At 45.0% G+C, this 19829-nt stretch overlaps 1 protein-coding gene across 1 annotated transcript in view; it reads left to right on the top strand.

Annotated features, from left to right (window-relative positions):
• Positions 1–6527: 6527 nt before the first annotated feature.
• The window catches only part of Flt3 (fms related receptor tyrosine kinase 3), a 96106-nt gene continuing 82804 nt past the window's right edge, over positions 6528–19829 (top strand). The window contains exon 1 of the mRNA XM_041678151.1: positions 6528–6587. Coding sequence (XP_041534085.1) covers positions 6545–6587 — 43 coding nt within the window. The 5' untranslated portion in view covers positions 6528–6544. The remainder of the gene's footprint in view (positions 6588–19829) is intronic.

The raw sequence follows: 19829 nt of genomic DNA, 5'->3' as shown, positions 1-19829 counted from the left end.
AAAAACATTTATTTGATGTACGTGATGTGTGTGGTACATATATGTACTGCATGTGTAGATGTGTGTGAGTGCATACTCCCATGCCTATGCTTGAAGGTCAAAGGATAACATCAGGTGTCCTGCTCTAACCATCTCCCTTTATTCCCTTGAGAAGGCCAATCACTGAGCCCAGATCTATGATGGTGGGCAGCAAGCCCCAGCAATCCTTCTGTCTCCATACCGTACAGTAGTGAGGTTAGAAACACTCCTGCACATCACTGCCATGCCTGACTTTTTATATGGGTGCTGAGATTTGAACTCAGATCTTCAGGCTTGTTCACCAAGCACTCGTAACCTTCTGAGCTGCCTCCCCACTTCCCATCTTGTCTTTTGAGTCAGGATCTCTTATTGGTCTGGATCTTGCCCAGCCTGGCAGGCCAGGAGGACCCTGGGGAGTCTGTTGGTTTCAGCCTCCTCAGTGCTGGTATTACAAGTATTCAACACCCTTCCTGGCTTTTTCCACATTGATTCTGGAGACTGAATTTAAAGCTTTCAATTTATGAGGCTGGAGAGACAACTCAGTTATTAAGAGCACTTACTGTGTGGGGTGGTGGTAGCCTATTCTTTTCATCACAGCCCTTGGGAGGCAGAGGTAGGCAAATCTCTGTGAGTTCGAGGCTACCTTGGTCTACAAATTGAGTTCCAGAACACAGAAAAACCCTATCTTGGAAACAAAGAAACAAACACTACTCTTTTCATTATACCCTAGTTCAGTTCTCACAACTGCCTGTAACTGGTTTTCAAGAGAACCAGCGCCCTCTTCTGGCCTCTGAGGATAGATCCTGAGAGTAGATTCTGACACAGATGGGAGCTACTGGTTAAAGAGTGCTCTGGGTTCTGGGGTGCTCCTGCTTGTGAGGTAAGCACTTTACTCACTGAGCCATTGCCCTAGCCACCCCACCCCCAGTGTTTTTGTTCATTTTGGTTTTATATGAGGTTTTATTACATAGTCCAGGCTAACTAATGTTCAGGGATGCCTCAGCCTCTTGGGGTTGCAGGTGCATGCCAACAAGCCTGGCTTCTGAAATTTAGAAAATGCTGTCAGTGATTGTAACTGAAGATGTACCAGGACTGGAAACAGTATTGGTGTCATGAAATGTCTTTCTGTCTCATTAAAGGCAAAAACAAAGTAAGCAAACAAACAGAGCATGCTTTTTTTAAGAAGTGCTCCCCCCCCCCCCAGAAAAGCCTGGCCTTTGTGAACTTGTCCTGGAATGGGCCCCAAGCTTTCTCTCTGATTCCATGTGGCTAATCATTAATCACAGATACGTACCTTAGCAAGCGTGCCTGAGCTCTCTATAGAAGATGGGGTGAGTGAACTCACAACAGTTGCGAGATTTTCAGTTTGTGTTTTTTCTTTTACTTTTTCTTTTCTTCCTGATGATATAACCCAGGGCCTTATGAGAGCTAAGCTAGCAATCTACCACTGAGTTATAGCTCTAGCTCAGAAAGATTTTAGATGATAAAATCCATGGAGAGGCTGAAGAGACGGCTGTGTAGGTAGGTAGGTAATGGCCCTTGCCACCAAGCCTAATTACCTGAGTTTGATCCCCTAGATCTTAGTGGAACACAAAGACTCCTCAGCGTTGTCTTACAACCTCCATGGGTGGGCCATGGCCCACATTGCCTGCCATTTTAAAAATATATAATTAAACAATAAATCCATTTATGCCAGCATGAGTTAGTATGATAGGTGAAACCAAACTTTGTAATTATCTGAATAGCTTGTGTCTGATTCATGATTTGAGAAATCTCATATGTTTTAAGAGAATCTGACATGTTAGACTTGTTTGTATGTTGAAATTTTGTTTTGTTTTATTTATTTGTTTGTTTTGGTTTTTCAAGGCAGGGTATCTCCATAGCTTTGGAGCCTGTCCTAGAACCAGCTCTTGTTGACCAGACTGGCCATGAACTCACAGAGATCCACCTGCCTCTGTCTCCTGAGTCTTGGGATTAAAGACGTGCATCACCACCGCCTGGCTTAAGTTTTATCTTTTTAAAGATGCATTTGTTGGGTTGGAGGAGATGGTTCAGTGGTAAAGAGCACTAGCTACTCTTTCCAAAGGACCTGAGTTCAATTCCCAGCACCCACATGACAGCTCCTAACTGTAATTCCAGTTCCAGGGGCTTCTATACCCTCACAGAGATATACATGCAGGCAAAGCACCAGAGCACATAAAAATAGATAAATGTTTAAGAGATATACTTATTATTCATTTATTTTTGTGACTGTGTGTCTTTATGAGTCTGTGTGTACTATGTGTGTGCTATTACCCTCAGAGACCTGAGAGGGCACTACTTCTCTTGAAAGTGGAGTTACAGGCAGTTGTGGGAACTGAACCTGGGTACTCTTCAAGGAACAATAATTGAGCCATCCTCCATCCCCGCAAGTTGAAATTTTTTAAAAAGATAGTTAAGTTTGCAATTGCTCTTTAAACATTGAATGGAATTTAATTATTAAACTTACAAAATCTGTCTTACTCATATAAATATTACTTAAACACTGAAGAATTTTGGTTGGACTTTTTTAAGTGTTTGAAGCACTGAAAAAAATAAATTTACTGTATGACTTGTACTGTGGCAGTCTGAATAAGAATGGCCCCCATAAGTTCACATATTTCAATGCTTAGTCATCAGAGAGTGGCGTTATTTGAAGGAGAATTAGGAGGTGTGGCCTTGTTGGAGAAAGTATGTCACTGGGGGTAGACTGAGGTTTCAGAAGCCCATGGCACTCTACTAGGCCCAGTTCTTCCCTCTCTCTTCCCTTCCTCTCTCCTCTCTCTGCCTCTTCTTCCTTCCCCTCTTCTCCCTTTCCCTCATCTCTTTCTCTTGATCTGTGCATCAGGATGTAGCTCTCGGCTACTGCTCCAGCACCATGCTTGCAGCTACGCTCCCTGCCATGATGATAATGGACTAAGCCTCTGAAACTGTAAGCCAGTCCCCAGTTAACTGCTTCCTTTTATAAGAGCTGTTTTGGGGGCTGGAAAGATGGCTCAGCAGTTAAGAGCACTGTCTGTTCTTCCAGAGGACCTGGGTTCAATTCCCAGCAACCACGTGGTGGCTCACAACCATCTATAATAGGATCTGATGCCCTCTTCTGGCATATAGATATAAATGCAGAACACTCAGACATAAGATATAAATAAAAAAATTAAAAAAAAAAGAGTTGCTTTGTTCATGGTGTCTCTTCATAGCAACAGAACAGTGATTAAGACATATGTCTAGGGAAATTTGGTTAAGGTATTGAATGTTTAGAGGGACTTAAAATTCAGTATTATAAATGTAATAAGACAATTAATAACCAACATAGAGTGAGACTGTTAACGTTGCAAAGCAAGCTATGCTAGATTTAGGAATAAAATGTCAGTATGTGTGAATTGAGGTCAAAGTTTTAAAATACTAAGCACTTGAATTTGCAGCCACAAACAAATATTCAGACTATTATTAAGTTTAAATTTGTATTAAATGTATTTACTGAATATCATTTAAACTTATTGAGTAGTTATTAAATATTATTAAAATAAGCAATGTAGTGATATTTCATTTGTATTTTACTAAATAAAGCTTGCCTGAAGTTCACAGAGCAAACAGTCACACTGGTCAGGTTTACAGACCAGGCAGTGGTGCACACACCTTTAATCCCAGTAGCCACACTAGTTTGCCATAGAAACCGAGTGGTGGTGGTGCACGTCTTTAATCCCAGGACTAGAGAGGAATAGAAGATGGAGACGGAGGTGGGGGAGACAGCTCTCACACATAATCTCATTCTGAGATTCCTGGAACCAAGGTTGTATTTTGGACTGAGGTAGAGGCCAGAGCCACTGATTGGCTGTTTTGCTTTTCTGACCTTCAGATTGAACCCCAATTTCTGTCTTTGGGTTTTTATTAATTGTGTTACATTTGGTGCCCAATGCCATATTTTTTTTTTTTTGTAAAACACATATTATCATGACAGTAAGTACCAGATTATAGAAAAGGAGGTGATGCTGAGAGCCAGGCAGCCTCGGCCTTCCACAGGGTATGAAGTCACCTCCACTTGGCTTCTTAGTCTTGCCTTCCTCTCTGAGTCTTCACTTCAGAGGGCTGGGAAGTGGCATTTCTGGTTGGACTCCCCCTTTACTTTCTTTGGCCAGGAAACAAACTTGTTCTTTTGGTGCTGGGCTTTGGTCTTGTCTTGGGCTTTGCAACGGCCAATGGAAAAAAGATATCCTTTTGGAGGACATCCTCTGATGGGAGTGGCCAACAGTGTGGCTAAGTCTGAAGCAGGGACTTGAAGGAAGCCAGTGGAATTTGATTGGATTCAGTCTCTCCCAGCTCAGAGCTTGAACTCAGGTTTCTTTCTTTTTTTTGTTTGTGTGTGTGTTTGTTTGTTTTTGAGACAGGGTTTCTCTGTAGCTTTGGAGCCTGTCCTGGAACTAGCTCTTGTAGACCAAACTGTCCTCAAACTCACAGAGATCCGCCTGTCTCTGTCTCTGAATGGGATTAAAGGTCTCTGACACTACCTGGCTGAACTCAGGTTTCTGATAGGGAATCCATCTCTAACTCACTCATGGAGTCACAAGTTAGAGGTATCTTGACAGACTTTGGTGCACTGCCTTCAACATACATATGTGTTATTTCTAAAACTCAGAAGGGGGTCATATTATCTGGGTTTTGCCCTTTCCTAACTTTAAATTTTCTTAAATGTGTTTGTTTGTTTTCCCAAGGTTTTCAAGATAGAGTTCCTGGCTATCCTGGAACTCCCTCTGTAGACGAGGCTGGCCTCAAACTCACAGAGATCTGCCTGCCTTTGCCTTCCAGTTGCTGGATTAAAGGTGTGCACCACCATGGTCTGGCCTTTTTTTTTTTTTTTATGACAAAGCCTTGCTGTGTAACCCAGGCTAACCGTGAACTAACCTTGTATCCCAGGTTCCTTCTCATGACCAGCCTGTCTGTTGCTTTACATACATACATTAAATTGACTGTTCGCTCTCCCTCTACCTGACTCTGTGTTAGGGTCTTGCACATATTAGGTGAATGGCTGTACTGCTGAGCCACACTGCCACACCCCATCTTAACCATCCTTAAGTGTGCAGCTTGGGGTGTTAAGTATATTCCTTTCATCCTAGAAACCCAAACCTGTCTGCTGTTCCACCACCCCCTAGTCACTGGCTGCTTTCTACTTTCTGTCCCTGCAAATTTTACTTAGCACAAAGTCCTCAAGATTCCCATGCTGTAGCATATATAGCAGAACTGTCCTCTTTATCAAAGATGAAATGCATTTTTATATATGCACATTTTCTCTATCCAAACACCTATCAGTGGACAGTCTCACTACTGGAACGCTGCCGTGGACAGGGATGTAAAAATATCTCTGCATGCCCCTGCTGCAATTCCAGAAGTGGAGTCGATGGGTCGGTCATAAGACCTTAAAAATCCTCAAGCACTAAGCCCATGTCATTATCCACAGTGGTTGCATTACGGGAGTCACTTTGAAGTTTCCCCTAAAGGGAAAAATGATAGTGCTGTGGACTGCATCGCAGGAGAAACAGTGATGACCGAGGTTGTACGTTCACAATGGTCATGCCTGAAGAGAAAACTGTGAAAAGAATGAAGAGCACAGAACTGCTATGATGGAGAGACGTTACCGACAATTTGATCCACATCTGTCACTCTGGGGAGTGATCTAGGACGCAAAGGACAAATGGTTCAGGAAGGCTTCTTAATGGAAGAGCCAGGGCTGCTATTCTGAGCTTTCAATATTCAGCTCGGTGCATGGAAAACAATTGTCACTTCGAAACACAGTGAGACTAAAAGCCAGAAGTAGAAGAGGACAATACAAAAATATCCTTTGAGATGTACAGTCTAATTTGTTTGAACGTCTGTTTAACCTCCCCAGTTTATTCAGTTGACATTGAAACCGAGCCTGCTTTTCTGGTTAGGAGGTAGTTGGGAGTCGTGGTTATCCTAAGAGATAAGAGGAGACAAAGAAAATCAATCCACAATGAAGCTACCAGGTGAGGAATAAAACCCGCGGGGTGGCCAGTGTGTGGCACCGATTTAGGCACCCTTCATGGAGCGTCAAAGATGCCCGCGCGCAAAAGAGGGAGGTCTGTGGGTCACCGCTCTTCTCTCGCTCCGGAATCTAAAGCAGAGTCCGGGGACTCCCGGGACCGCAATACGGTCCGAGCTACCGAGTCCGAGCAACTTCCCCAGCAGGACCACACCCAGTCTCCCCCGCCGAAGTCGGGGCGCCCAGGGCTCCAGGAGCGCAGGTTGCGGACCACGGCAGGCACGTGGGCTCGGCCGCAGTGCTGCGCCAGTTCGGCTCTCCTGGCAGCCCCAGGACTCGCGCGCTGCCCTGGCCTCTGGGGAGAGGTTCCACCCCCTCTGCTCTGCGCCAGTCCGAGGGAATCTGCGGTCGGTGACGCGCATCCTTCGGCGAGCCACCTGCCGCCCGGGGCGCGCCGCTGGGGCCGCATCACAGGCTGGGCCGGCGGCTTGGGTACCACGCGCTCCGGAGGCCATGCGGGCGTTGGTGCGGCGCAGCAGCAGACTGCCGCTGCTCGGTAAGGCCCCTGGCCCCCTCCCCGCCCCGGCCGAGCGCGCAAACCTCATCCCCTCGCTCCCCTCGCCACCGCGTCCCTCCCCTCGTTTGCGCCTCCCGCTCAAGCGGTGAACTTGACTGCGGCTCGCCCACCCCCGCCCTCGCCCTCCTCCGCAGCGCTCCTCCGCAGTCCTCAGGCCGTCGCGCCTAGGCTTGGGCCAGGATGCGCTCGGCCATACCCGGAGAGTCTGCAACAGCGCAGGTGGCTCGGGAACCCCCTGACCCGTCCCCTGGCTACTGTAGATTCTGGAGGAGTGGGGTTCTCACCTCTTTTAGGCATGGGTTGACCGAGTAAACTCTAATGGGAAAAAAACGGTCATCCCCGCTGACGACCCCCACCTCTGCCAATTTTCGGATCAACTAGATCAATGGCTAGTTACTTTGTAAATACTATACTGGCTGTCCTTCCCCGTCTCCATTCTATCCTTACCCTAGAATTAAACCCTACTGAGATTTTCAAGGACTCCTAGGACTACCCTTCCAAATTACCTGCTTGGGTTATAGTTGTCATTGAAAACGTTAATGATAAGGGAAAGGTCCCCTTCTGACCCAGTTCAGAACGGTTCGCGTCATCTTTCTATTTGGGAAGATGAGGGGGTTGGATTGAATTTAAGTTGGAGACAGAGTTCTGAGAATCTGGGGATGATCGGGCCCTGCCCTACTTTTGCAGCCTTACAAGGCTCTCATGGTCTGGCCTTGGCGCCCTCATCTGCCCCGTAACCTACTTCCCCTTCAGCCCCGACACTTAGGATTCTGGCTTGAATAGTCGGTGACAAATAGAGAAGATATTTGCAACATAATGTGTAGAAATTATTTCCAGTCATTTAAAAATAATAAGAATTATAAAGTTAAAATGTAGAAGATAAAGAAAAAGGGTGGGAAAACACATGTTTTACCTTTCTTAAACTGGTTTGTAAATAGGTATATTTCAAATACATATATAGTATGCTTTTCTTTTCAGGTTCTATTAAGGCAAAAGACTTTGATTGTGTATGACTAGTGCCTTTTCCATAGCAGAAAAGATTTTCTAAAGGGCTAAAGGGGTCTAGGGAAATAACTTGGTATAAAAGCAGTACTTGCCACCGCGCTCAAACCGCATTGAACTCCTTCTTAGGAAATGTCTATATCCCTCTCCAGGTTCAAAGTGCAACAACACACGGACAGCAAATATGCACAATCTTACAAGTTCTTTCATCCATTGTCATATATCTGTATCTCTTCATAACCACAGGAGGGGAGTCAAAACACAGGACGGCTCAGCTCCAAAGTTACCACCACTCTGTCTTCTCAAACTCTATATTACTTTCGCCTGTTTTTGAAATTCACCAAAAGCAAATCGTTGTTGTAACCCCGCCTCACTCCTTTCTCTCTTCAGTGTTGGGGATCAGACTCAGGGCTTTATTTTTATGTGTGGACAAGTGTTTGCCTGCATGTGTATGTGCGCCACATGTGTGCCGGTGAAGGTCCGAAAAGGTGGTAAGCTCCCCTTGAAATGGATTTGGAGATGGTTGTGAGCCTCCATGTGGGTGCTAGAAACCAAACCCAGGCCTTCCGCAGTAACAGCAAGTGCTCCTAACTGCTAAGCTGCCTCTCCAGCCCCAGTGTCCAGCTGCTCGGCCTCAACATAGTGCTTATGAGAGAATACTTTGTTCCCTATAGGATACTTATTGAAAACAGCATTGGCTGCCATTCCTTGATGTGATACACTTTACCATGTGTGTAGTGTGTATCCATTCTCCGATTAATCCTTCAAGCTCTTCCCGGACTAAGGATGTTATCTCTGTAGTAGATTACTTGCTTAGTATGCATGAACCTCCTGGGTTCAGTTCTCAGAACCCCTTTTTAAGAAGTTGCTTCTGTTTTTGTTGTAATTACAAATATTACCGCTGCGATCATCTATGATCATCTTTTTGTTTTGTTTTGTTTTGATGGACCTGACTCCCATTTCTTGTAGGATTTTCCCAGAGGGAGGGCATGTATGCCATTTGGGTAGGTACTACAAAGGAGTTTTCCAAAGTACTTGTACCAATTCACAGCCCTACTAGCAGCATGGAAGTAGAGCCCACACCTTTGTGATGCTCATTCATAAGTGTTTTCTTCTTGGGTAGAGTAAGGAGCTTAAGAGTAGGGATTTTCATGGGACACACCTTTAATGCCAGTACTTGGGAGGCAGCGGCAGGCGGATCTCAGTAAGTTTGAGGCCAGCCTGTTCTATAAAGTGAGTTCTAGGATAGCTAGAGCTATACAGAGAAACCCTGTCTCGAAAAACTGGGGGGAAAATTAAAGACTTTAAAATACTCAAGAGTTAAATTTCTTGCATTACAAGGAGAGGTTTTGGTTTCCTTTGTAAGCACCATGTTTCATGGATAATGATGATTTTTTTCTAAGAGGCTCCTGAAGACTGGGAAGCTGTAATTGGATTTTTTTCTTTGGGCTGCCGGCTTACAAAGAATTACACAGACTTCTTATTAATTATGAAAGCTTGGCCTATAGCTTAGGCTTGTTCCTAACTAGCTCTTAAAAATTAACCCACTCATACTACTCTACGTTCTATCACCTGGTATTCCCTGCCTTCCATTGTGTACCACCTGTTTGCTCTCTGCTTGGCCCTGCATACCAAGATTCCTCCTCCTTTTCCTTACTCTACAGAAGATCCCACATGCCGGGCGGTGGTGGAGCACGCCTTTAATCCCAGCACTCGGGAGGCAGAGGCAGGCGGATCTCTGTGAGTTCGAGACCAGCCTGGTCTACAAGAGCTAGTTCCAGGACAGGCTCCAAAACCACAGAGAAACCCTGTCTCGAAAAAAACAAAAAACAAACAAACAAACAAAAAAAAAAAAACAGAAGATCCCACATATACCTCCTGCCTATCTATTGGCCTTGTTAGAGAAGGTGTGTCACTAGGGGTGGACTTTGGTGTTTCTAAAACCCTAGTAGTCAGTGGTGGTGCATGTCTTTAATCCCAGCAATCCCAGGCAGAGGCAGGCAGATAGCTGTGAGTTTGAGGCCACTCAGCTTTTTATTACACCAATCACAGCAAAACACCTTTCACGGTGTCCAAAAATCCCACAAGAGGAAGGAGCTCTCTGTGGCTTCATCTACACTGGGCACTGATACTGTAAAGAGAGGAGTCCAATATTATAATAACTGAGATACTGTCTCTTTCATTGTCAGAGAGTTCATATTCAGAGCCTTGAATTGCAAATTCTCACCACTGTTTTTTTGCCCTTGCTTGCCTTAGTTATTTTTCCATTGTTGTAAAGAGACACTATGGCCAAGGCAACTTATTAAAGAAAGAGTTTATTGGGGGCTTGCTTATAGTTTCAGAGGGCGAGTCCATGATCATTATGGCATGGGGAGGGAGTGCATGGCAGCAGGCTGGCATGGTGTTGGGGCAGTAACTGAGAGCTACATCTAGATCCACAAGCACAAGGCAGAGAGATAACTGGGAATGGTTTGGACTTTTTAATTTTGATTTGTTTGCTTGTTTTTTGTTTTGTTTTTATTTTGATTTTGAGACAGGGTTTCTCTGTGTAACCCTGCCTGTCTTGCGACTCAGTCTGTAGACCAGACTGGCCTCAAACTCACAGCTATCTGCCTGCCTCTGCCTGGGATTGCTGGGATTAAAGACATGCACCACCACTGCCTACTAGGGTTTTAGAAACACCAAAGTCCACCCCTAGTGACACACCTCCTCTAACAAGGCCACACCTCCTAATCCTTCCCAAATAGCTTCACCAACTGTGGTGTATGCAAATACATGAGTCTATGGGGCCATTCTCATCCAAACCAGCAAGTTCCACTCTCTGGCCCCCATAGGTTTGTAGTCCTATCATAATGTAAAATGGATTCAATCCAACTTCAGAAGTCCCGATAGTCTATCACAATCGCAACACAGTTTAAAACTTCAAAGTCTTTTTCTGAGACTCAGGGCTGTCTCTTAACTGTAACCCCTTGTAAAATCAAAAGCAAAAAGCAAACTGCATACTTCCAGCATACAATGCTTTAGAATATACATTTACCATTCCAAAAGTGAAGAATGGAAGCATAGTGAGAAACTTCTGGATCAAAGCAAGACCAAAATTCAGCAAGGCAATCTCCAAATCTACACTCTATGTTTGATATTGAAGGGTTTAGATGGCTCCTCCTTGGTGACTGCAGCGCCCTTCTCTTCCTTGGGCTGGTTCCACTCCTGGTCTACAGTTCCCTTTGGCAGGTATCCTATAGCGTTGGCATCCCCAACATCCTGAGGTCTTCAGCACAACCCGGGCTTCACTTACACAGCTCTTTGCATGGGCCTCTGTTGGTCTCCACCCAGGGGCTTTTCTGACACATGCCATTCTTGGAAGATCTCCTTAACTGCAGAGGAAGAGCCTACCATTTCTTTACTCCTGTGTTCTTCATAACTCTCCTACCAGAACCTCATGGCTGAGGCTGGCAAATTCTGCTGCCTTCGCGGGTGGGAATTACATTTGCATGAGCTTTGATTTCTTTTATTCCTTTGTTGAACAAACTTTCCTGCATTTAGGAGCAGAAGATTCCTTAGGCCTCTCCTCTTTGCAAGTTGGAAGCTTAACTAAGTGCGTTCTTGCGCTGAGGGCACCACTCCCTTTATTCAATTTCGCATTAAGACTTTCTTTAGACCTCTTATCTTTTTGAACACAGGATTGGCTTCCACATTATATTTTCTGGTGCTTTTTCTCCTCCAACTGTACATTTTCTTTTTTTTTTAAAAAATATTTATTTATTTATTTATTTATGTATACAATATTTTGTCTACATGTATTTCTGCAGGCCAGAAGAGGGCACCAGACCTTATTACAGATGGTTGTGAGCTGCCATGTGGTTGCTGGGAATTGAACCCAGGACCTTTGGAAGAGCAGGCAATGCTCTTAACCGCTGAGCCATCCCTCCAGCCCCAACTGTACATTTTCTATTTCATTTTGTTCTGCTTGCTCATTTTTGTTGTAGATCCGCATAGCAGTGACCAATAATAACCACATGACACAGTCAACATTAGACTGTCCTGAAATATCCTCTGCCAAAGTAGTCCCCAGACAGAGTCTTAGGACAAGGGCAAATAGCAGCCACGTTCTTTGCCAAAATATCACCAGAATGATCTCAAGCCTAGTTGCTTGTATTTTTCACCTCTTAAACTTCCTGAGCTGGGCCTCCCTGGCCTACATTGCAGTCTAGTCAACAGTAGACACTGCTCCCTAGTTAACACTGTTGTCTGCCAAGTGCCTAGTAGAATAGCCCATTAAGCTCTCTTTCCAGTGCTCAAAGTCTTCCACACCCCACTCCTGGTCCAAACTTCCATCTTAGTTATTTTTCTTTGTCTTAATTATTTATGCCATGACTAAGTCAACTTATAGGAAAACTGTTTTAATGGAGCTTACAGTTTCAGAGGGTTAGAGTCCATGGCCATTGTGGTGGGGAACATGGCAGTAGGCAGGCGGGTAGGGCACTGGAGCAGTAACTGAGTGCCCACATCTTGATCTACAAGCAGAGACAGAACTACCTGGGAATGGTGTGGGATTTTGAAACCTTAGCCCATCCCCGGTGGCATAACTCCTCCGAAGTCATACCTTCTCATCCTTACCAAACAGTTCAACCAACTGGGGACCAAGAATTCAAATATATGAACCTATGGAGGCAGTCTAATTCAAATCACCATATTTACTTTATTCTCAACCTTGAGAACCCAAGAAGGAGTGGGTCAGGAAGAGGTTGGGGGGCAAAGAGGCTATGCAAAAACTGGTCTGGTCTAGAGGATATAACAGACCCCTGATGGCCCCGGCTTTAGTTTCCATTCTTGCCTCATCTGAGTTTAGCTTAGCTATTAGTCTCTTCATAGGAACTTCATATTTGCCTGTAGGAAATTATCTGAGGGCTAATGGGGGAGCGCCTGCCTGCTGTGAAAGAATGATCTACATTTTATAAATAACATGGCACTTGCAGTAACTCTTAGTTATCAGCTGAGATGTTTCCAATGCTTTTGCAACTGTCTGGTGTCAAACTGAAAATACTAAGGTAAGGAGGTACTAAAGATAAAGAGTGCTCAGAGAGATGGCTCAGTGGTTACTCATGCACACTGCTCTTGCAGAGGACCAGAGTTCAGTTCCCAATACCCATGTCAGGTAGCTCACAACCAGCTGTAATCCAGCTGCAGGGGATCTGATGCCTCTGGGCCTATATGGATGCCAGCCCTTAGCATACACATACCAATGTGCAAGCAAATGCGTGCACTCACATACGAACACATGTGTGTGTAGGCGCGCACACGCACACGAACACACAATACATCTTTTATTAAAGAAATGTTGGAAGTTTACATATTTTCCCAGGAAGACTTCAGATAAGAAAAATTAACACAAGCGTGAATGAGGGTAATATTTCTTAATTTAACACACGTTATTGAATACTTATTTCTGTACCAAGCACAGCACATTTTTGGACAATGTGTACAAAAAGGAAAGAGATGGTGGTGTCGTAACTTATGCATGAATAGCCAGTTTGATTTTGCCTTTCCCAGGAAAAGCATCTACTTTTTTAAATGAAAAGTTCATTTATTCTGTGTGTGCATGTCACAGTCGCTATACAGGACAGACCATTACAACAGGGAGTATGGGGAGGTCAGAAGGAGCTGGTTCTCTCCTTTCACTATTGTAGGTCCCAGGGATTGAACTTAGGTCGTCTGTTATGACCATGTGTGCTTTGATTCATCAAGCCATCATTTTGACTCAGGAAAAGCATTTTGACATGAAGCTTCCTTTTATTTATTTTTAAAATTTATTTGTTTATTTTTGTATTCATGGGTGTTTTGCCTACCTGTATGTATATGTACCATGTGTGTGCAGTGCACACAGAGGCCAGAAGAGGGAGTCAAATCCCCTAGGGTTGGAGTAGCAGATGGTTCTGAGAGCTACCATGTGGGTGCTGGAAGTTAAACTCCAGTACACTGTGAAAGCAGCCAGTGCTCTTAACTGCTGGGTCATCTCTCCAGTCCCATGATGTCCCTTTTAGTCAAGTCAACCTTTCAGTAGTTGTTTGGAGGGGCTTAGGGGACAATGAGGAAAGAGGTAAAGTAACACTGACATATTGCTGGTCATTAAATATCTATAGGATAAAAACAGCATGGGTTTGGGACCTCAGAACCTATTTAAAAGCTGAGTTCGGTGTGTAGTCCCAGCACTCCCACAGGGAGGGGGGGAGACCAGAGAGTCCCTGACAAGTTGTGGACTAGCTGGCCTACCTTATGCAACAGCAAATAACAGCAAAGAAGCCTTACCTCAGATAAGGTGGGAGGTGAAGATACCTGGGGTTATCCTCTGAGCTCCAGAGGTACACACCGGCCTACACACACCTGCACTCATGTGTGTGAACCATACATGTACACATGAGGTAAAAAAACAAAAAACAAAAAAACAAAAAAAAAACCCTGAAAAATACAGCTTGCTTAAATTAAGTTTCAACTAGATAGGAAGAGGAATTCCAAGGGCGCTACCTCGTGAAACTACTCAAATATAGACAGATTGTTTCATATGCCCATGGAAGTAGCAATGCTCTTCCAGCTGAGGTAAAATGAATGATCTGTCACAAAGTCTTGTTTGTTTGTTTGTTTGTTTTCAAGGGTTTCTTTGTGTAGCCCTGGCTACCCGGGAACTAGTTTTGTAGATCATGCTGGCTTCATATTCATAGAGATCTGCCTGCCTCTGCCTCCCAGGTGCTAGAATTAGAGACATCTAACCAAATATGGTCTTTGCATTTGGGGAAAAAAGAGTTTGGGTTTGGAAGTGTGTGTGTGTGTGTGTGTGTGTGTGTGTGTGACAGTCTTAGGTTGCCCAGGCTGACCTCCAACTTAATATATAACCAAGGATGACTTTAACTCTTGATCCTCCTGGCTCAGCCTTCTAAGTGCAAGGACTAGAAGGACACATTCTGAAGCGGGACTTGGGGGTTATTTTGAATTTTCCACTATGTTAGTTAGGCTGGTCTTAAGCTCCTATAGCTCATGCCATGGTACCTAGCAAGAAGCAGTTTTCTAAACTGTTCTTTGAACAAATGTGTTGACTACATTTTCTCACCAGAGAGTATTTGTGCTCCATCGAGAACCTCCCCGCTTCCCCCATACCATCTTCTCAGTTTAAACTGTGCCTTTCCTGTCTCCACTCCTTAATGATACTCAGAAATCAGTGTGGCAGGAGCCCCGACAGTGAAATAAGCATTCGATGATAGATATTGTTGTTAAAAGACAAAGAAAATGAAGGAGAAGGAAGGAAGGAAGGAAGATAAATTGCCATCTATAGATTGTTGACTCAAAATACCTCCTAAGTATTACCTAGTGAAATTACCTGGTGCAAGCGAGAAGGAAACACGGAATACGCAACAAACCCGCGTAGGAGTTTATTATTATTGGGGGTTTGTGTGTCCATATGCACAGGCCTGGGGAAGGTCGGTGTGCAGATAGATAGATAGATAGAGTGTTGAAGATGTAAAGATAGCGCTTCCAGCTTTTGTTTTTGTTTTTTTTTAAATATTTATTTATTTATTTATTTATTATGTATGCAATATTCTTTCTGTGTGTGTGCCTGAAGGCCAGAAGAGGGCACTAGACCTCATTACAGATGGTTGTGAGCCACCATGTGGTTGCTGGGAATTGAACCCAGGACCTTTGGAAGAGCAGGCAATGCTCTTAACTGCTGAGCCATCTCTCCAGCCCCGTTGTTTTTTGTTTTTTGAGACAAGTTTTCTCTGTAGCTTTGGTGCCTGTCCCGGAACTAGCTCTTGTAGACCAGGCTGGCCTCGAACTCACAGAAATCCTCCTGTCTCTGTCTTTCGAGTACTGGGATTAAAGGCGTGCGCCACCACCGCCAGGCCACTTTCAGTTTTTAAGGGCTGCCTAGCGCATGCGCACAGGGGGATGGCACGGTCACCTCATATGCAGATGATGGAGCTCACGCATGCACACAAGGGCTCATGCAGCTGCGTCATACACAGATGATGCAACCATGATGCACGTGGGTCACGCGGGGTCCTTTTAGATTCCCGGGGCCATTAGACACTTCTGCCTGAGGGCTTGTCCGTCCATGTGTGGCCCTGGAACCCGGAAGTGTCAGTCATGTTGTTTCACTGAATCATTACACCTAGCACATATTGTTTTGCTTTGAGACAGGGTCCTGAGTGAACTGGAACTTATTATGTAGACCAAGTTGGCCTCAAATGCACAGCTATCCATCTACCTGCCTCTGTCTTCAAGTGCTGGAAATAAAGGTATGTGCCACCATACCTGGCTCTGGGTGAAGTTTTGATTTGACAGAAACAAAACAAAACAAAAAACCCCAAATAATTTGAAGAGCACTGCAAACTTTTCTTAAAACTTAATTAGCATTCAAAGTAAAATATTGCATTTTATTATTTCCCCTCTCCTCTTGGAAGAGGGTTTTTCAGGTGGTCTCCAAGCTGGCCTGAGTCGCCTGCCTCTGCCTCCTTAGTCCTGGGATTACAGGTAGTTTGCTGCCACGCCTTCCACAGGAGTCCCACAGGGGTCTTGCAGATAATAGGAATGCAAATTTCGCTTAGCAGACTCCATAGCTTGATCCTGCTGCACTGTTCCGTCCCTTTACTCGTGGATAAAACTGATAATCCTCCAGCGGAGGGGTTTACTCGAGAACAGTGTTCGGAGTCTGAATTATTTTTGGTGGCCGTGGTACTTGGCTGTATTCTTCTGAGACAAAGACTTCACAGATAAGGTTGTCCTGGGTCTTGAGGCTCTCCTACCTCAGCCTTCCAAGTGCTGGGGTCACCATGGCCTTCTGATTCTGTTGATCTTCAGACTTTCCCTCACCTGCTTCTAAGGAGGCTTTAGCCATAGTTACAAGGCCAAAAGTTGTTCTTCCTGAGTTCTCAGTAGTCCTCATTTTCCGCTATGTTCAGCGAGTCCGGTTTTATCCCAGGCTTTTCCAGACCCAGGCCAGCTGGTCTTGGTGAGTTCCCAGTAGAACATCCCCATTGTCTCAGTGTGTGGGTGCACCCCTCGTGGTCCTGAGTTCCTTGCTCGTGCTCTCTCTCCTTCTGCTCAAGAACAATGGCAATGGGTTTCTGATCCTACTGCACGCACTGGCTTTGTGGGAGCCTAGGCAGTTTGGATGCTCAACTTACTAGACCTGGATGGAGGTGGGGGTTCCTTGGACTTCCCACAGGACAGGGAACCCTAATTGCTTTTTGGGCTGAGGGGGGGGGGACTTAATTGGGGGAGGGGGAGGGAAATGGGAGGCGGTGGCGGGGAAGAGACAGAAATCTTTAATAAATAAATAAATTAAAAAAAAAAGTTGTTCTTCCTTTAAGGGACAGGGTGTGAGCCCTGCGCCTACGTGGTTTGGTTGGTTTTTCTACTGGCTGTCTCCTCAGTGGCCACGGAATAATGAAAGCTGTTGTTGAAGTCACGGATGGTCGTTAACTTGACTCATACCACTCTGCTCTTTGGATACCGACACATGCGAAGGAAACATAAGAATAATACAAAGTCCACACACAATGTTCTTTTGCGGCTAGAGGAATTGCATAAGACCCTAAAAGAGGAACTATTGGTATTTTGGGGGGTTTGTTAAACAGTTTTAAAAAATATGTTTGTTTCACTACTGTCAATATTATGTTGATTGGGAGCCAAGAATCCCTCATAGATTATTTGTAGTCTCCACCGGAGCAGGATCTTGCCATTCTTTCTCTCCAATACTATGTTTTAATTATAAGATCCTCACCAAATTCAGTCTTCTCTTCAAAATCCTCTTTGATCAGAGTCAGGTTTCCTAATGCTTTTCTATTCTTGGAGGAAATGCAGATAGACATCTCAGGACCCACAATGCAAATAGGAAACATGCTGGTGGGGACGCCTCTGCAATTGAAGTTCCTCTTTCTGGTCATCAGATGAATCCTGTAGGGTCTGCTTTAGGCGGGCACATTGCAGGAAGGGAAACACTGAATCTGAAAATATCATTAAGGTTCGGAGTCAATCCTGGTGTGTAAGGCTTCTCTGCCCTCCCTTCTCTCTCTCTCTCTCTCTCTCTCTCTCTCTCTCTCTCTCTCTCTCCTCCCTCACTTCTTCTAAGTGCTTTTGAGCAAGGTTCTACTGTGTTAAATGCTGCACAGGGCTGTGCCTCAGTCTTACAGCCCAGCATTCATGAGGACCTAGCTCTGTCCCCAGCACCTTCCCAGATGCCTGCACAGCAGCTTCCAAAATGCCACACAGCACTGCCCTCAAAGGATTCCCAGGCTAACGCCATGGTGCCCACAGCAGAGTCAGACATGGAGCTGCAGCTGATGATGCAGTGTTAGAAGCATCTTCAGAAGAGTGGCTTCTAACCCAGACAGAAAGCGAGGCCAAGCGTCCAAGAGGAGAGCATCCCAGCTGTGGCTGGGCTGTGATCAGTAACAAGGGAAGCAGAGGGTAAGGACATGTTCAGCAGTAGGCTAGCAAGGAACGAGGTTCAGAAGTCACAAAGCTGAGCAAAACTGTAATTCAGGTCTCGGTCACTGGGACACAGTATATAAGGAAGGTCTCTAAGATTACAGTGGCTACCCCTTATAAAGTTATAACTCAGGAAGTTGGGTTTTTTATACTTATTTAGTGTGTGTGTGTGTGTGTGTGTGTGTGTGTGTGTGTGTGCATGCATGCACATGCATTCAGTTGTGTGCAGAAGCACCAAGGCACAGGGATGGAGGTCAGAGGACAACTTGAGGGAGTTGGTTGTCTCATTCTACTTTGTAGGTCCCAGGGATCAAAACTCGGGTTCTCACACTTGGTGGGAAGTGCCCACAGAGCCATCTTGCTGACCTCTGACTGATTTCAGGAGAGCCATTGCATTATTTTTTGCTCTCCCACTCCCTTTTCCTCTTCTCCCTCTTTCTCCCCTTCCCCCCTTTCTCTCTGTCATCTAAGCATGTTATTTTATTGATTTGTTTTAAGAGAAAGTGTTTATTATTTTCATTGATTTTTTCAAAGGGAGTGAGTCCAAAAGAAGGGAAGAACCAGCGCTGTGAGTTGGGGAGGGCTTTGAGCGGAGGATGTGTGGTGTTTATGTGGAGGATGGAGTGGGTCAGCTCAGCTGGTATACAGTGGCCAGCGAGGAAGCCCTTTGCAGTGGTCAGAAACAGTCAAGACTTATTCATGACATTGATAACACAGAGGCTTTACTGAGGGAAGACTTGAGGATACTCAAGGAGGGAAAAGGTTAGGGTGTGGCTACTGCTTGGATGGGAAATGAGGGTGGGAGAGGATTCAAAGGTATTCCTGGAGCTAGGCGGATTGATGCCCACAGCTGCAGTCCTAGCAATGTCGGATGCTGAGGCAGGAGGGTCCTTCGAGACCAAGAGTTCACAGCAAAAATGCTCTGCTCTCTAGATGTCTAGCTTTGGTGACTGTGTGGGCATTGAAACTCACTGAAGAGGACAGAGAGAACAGAGGCAGCAGGAGGAACAGAGGGAAAGGTGACTTCAGTTTCTCTTGATATTCCTGGTGGGCCACCCAGATATATAGCTATATATATTCAAAGATGTGAGACCCATCTCTCTGTGTAAACATTTGGAGCCCATCGGTAAAGCGATGGTGGTTAAAATTGTGAGTTTACAGGGAAGGAGCACAGAGTACAAACAGAAAAAAAAAAAAGCTTAATCTGTTGTCCTTATTTGTCAGCTGATGAAAACGAGGCTCAAAGAGGGTAAATAATTTGTTCAAATTCAGTGTTATCAAAAGTAAGCTTCCAGAGGGGAACTTGAACTCAGGTCTCTAATTCTTAGCCTGTTCTCTTTGTCTCACAAGACTTCACTTGGGAATGAGGCCTTGGCACTAGAGAGATGGCTCAACTCTTAGGAGCACTGCTGCTCTTACAGGGACCCCAGTTCAATCTCCCACACCCTCAGGGCAGCTCACAACCATCTTTGACTCCAGTACTAGAGATCTGATGCCCTCTTTTGGCCTCTGAAGGTGTCAGACATGCATGTGGTGTATTCACGCAAACACTCATGCATACATCAACTTTGAAACTTTTCTTAGTATTGTTAAAAAAAAGAAAAGAAAAAAGAAAAGGAAATGGCTGAGTGGTGGTGGTGCACACCATTAGTCCCAGCACTTGGGAGGCAGAGGCAGGTGGATCTCTGTGAGTTCGAAGTCAGCCTGGTTTACAGAAGTAGTTCCAGGACAGGCTCC

Source organism: Microtus oregoni, unplaced genomic scaffold (assembly GCF_018167655.1).
Source record: "Microtus oregoni isolate MIOR12 unplaced genomic scaffold, Mior012 000029F_ref0000214, whole genome shotgun sequence".
Taxonomy (NCBI): Eukaryota; Metazoa; Chordata; class Mammalia; order Rodentia; family Cricetidae; genus Microtus; species Microtus oregoni.
This window is presented reverse-complemented; position numbering and strand designations above follow the sequence as displayed.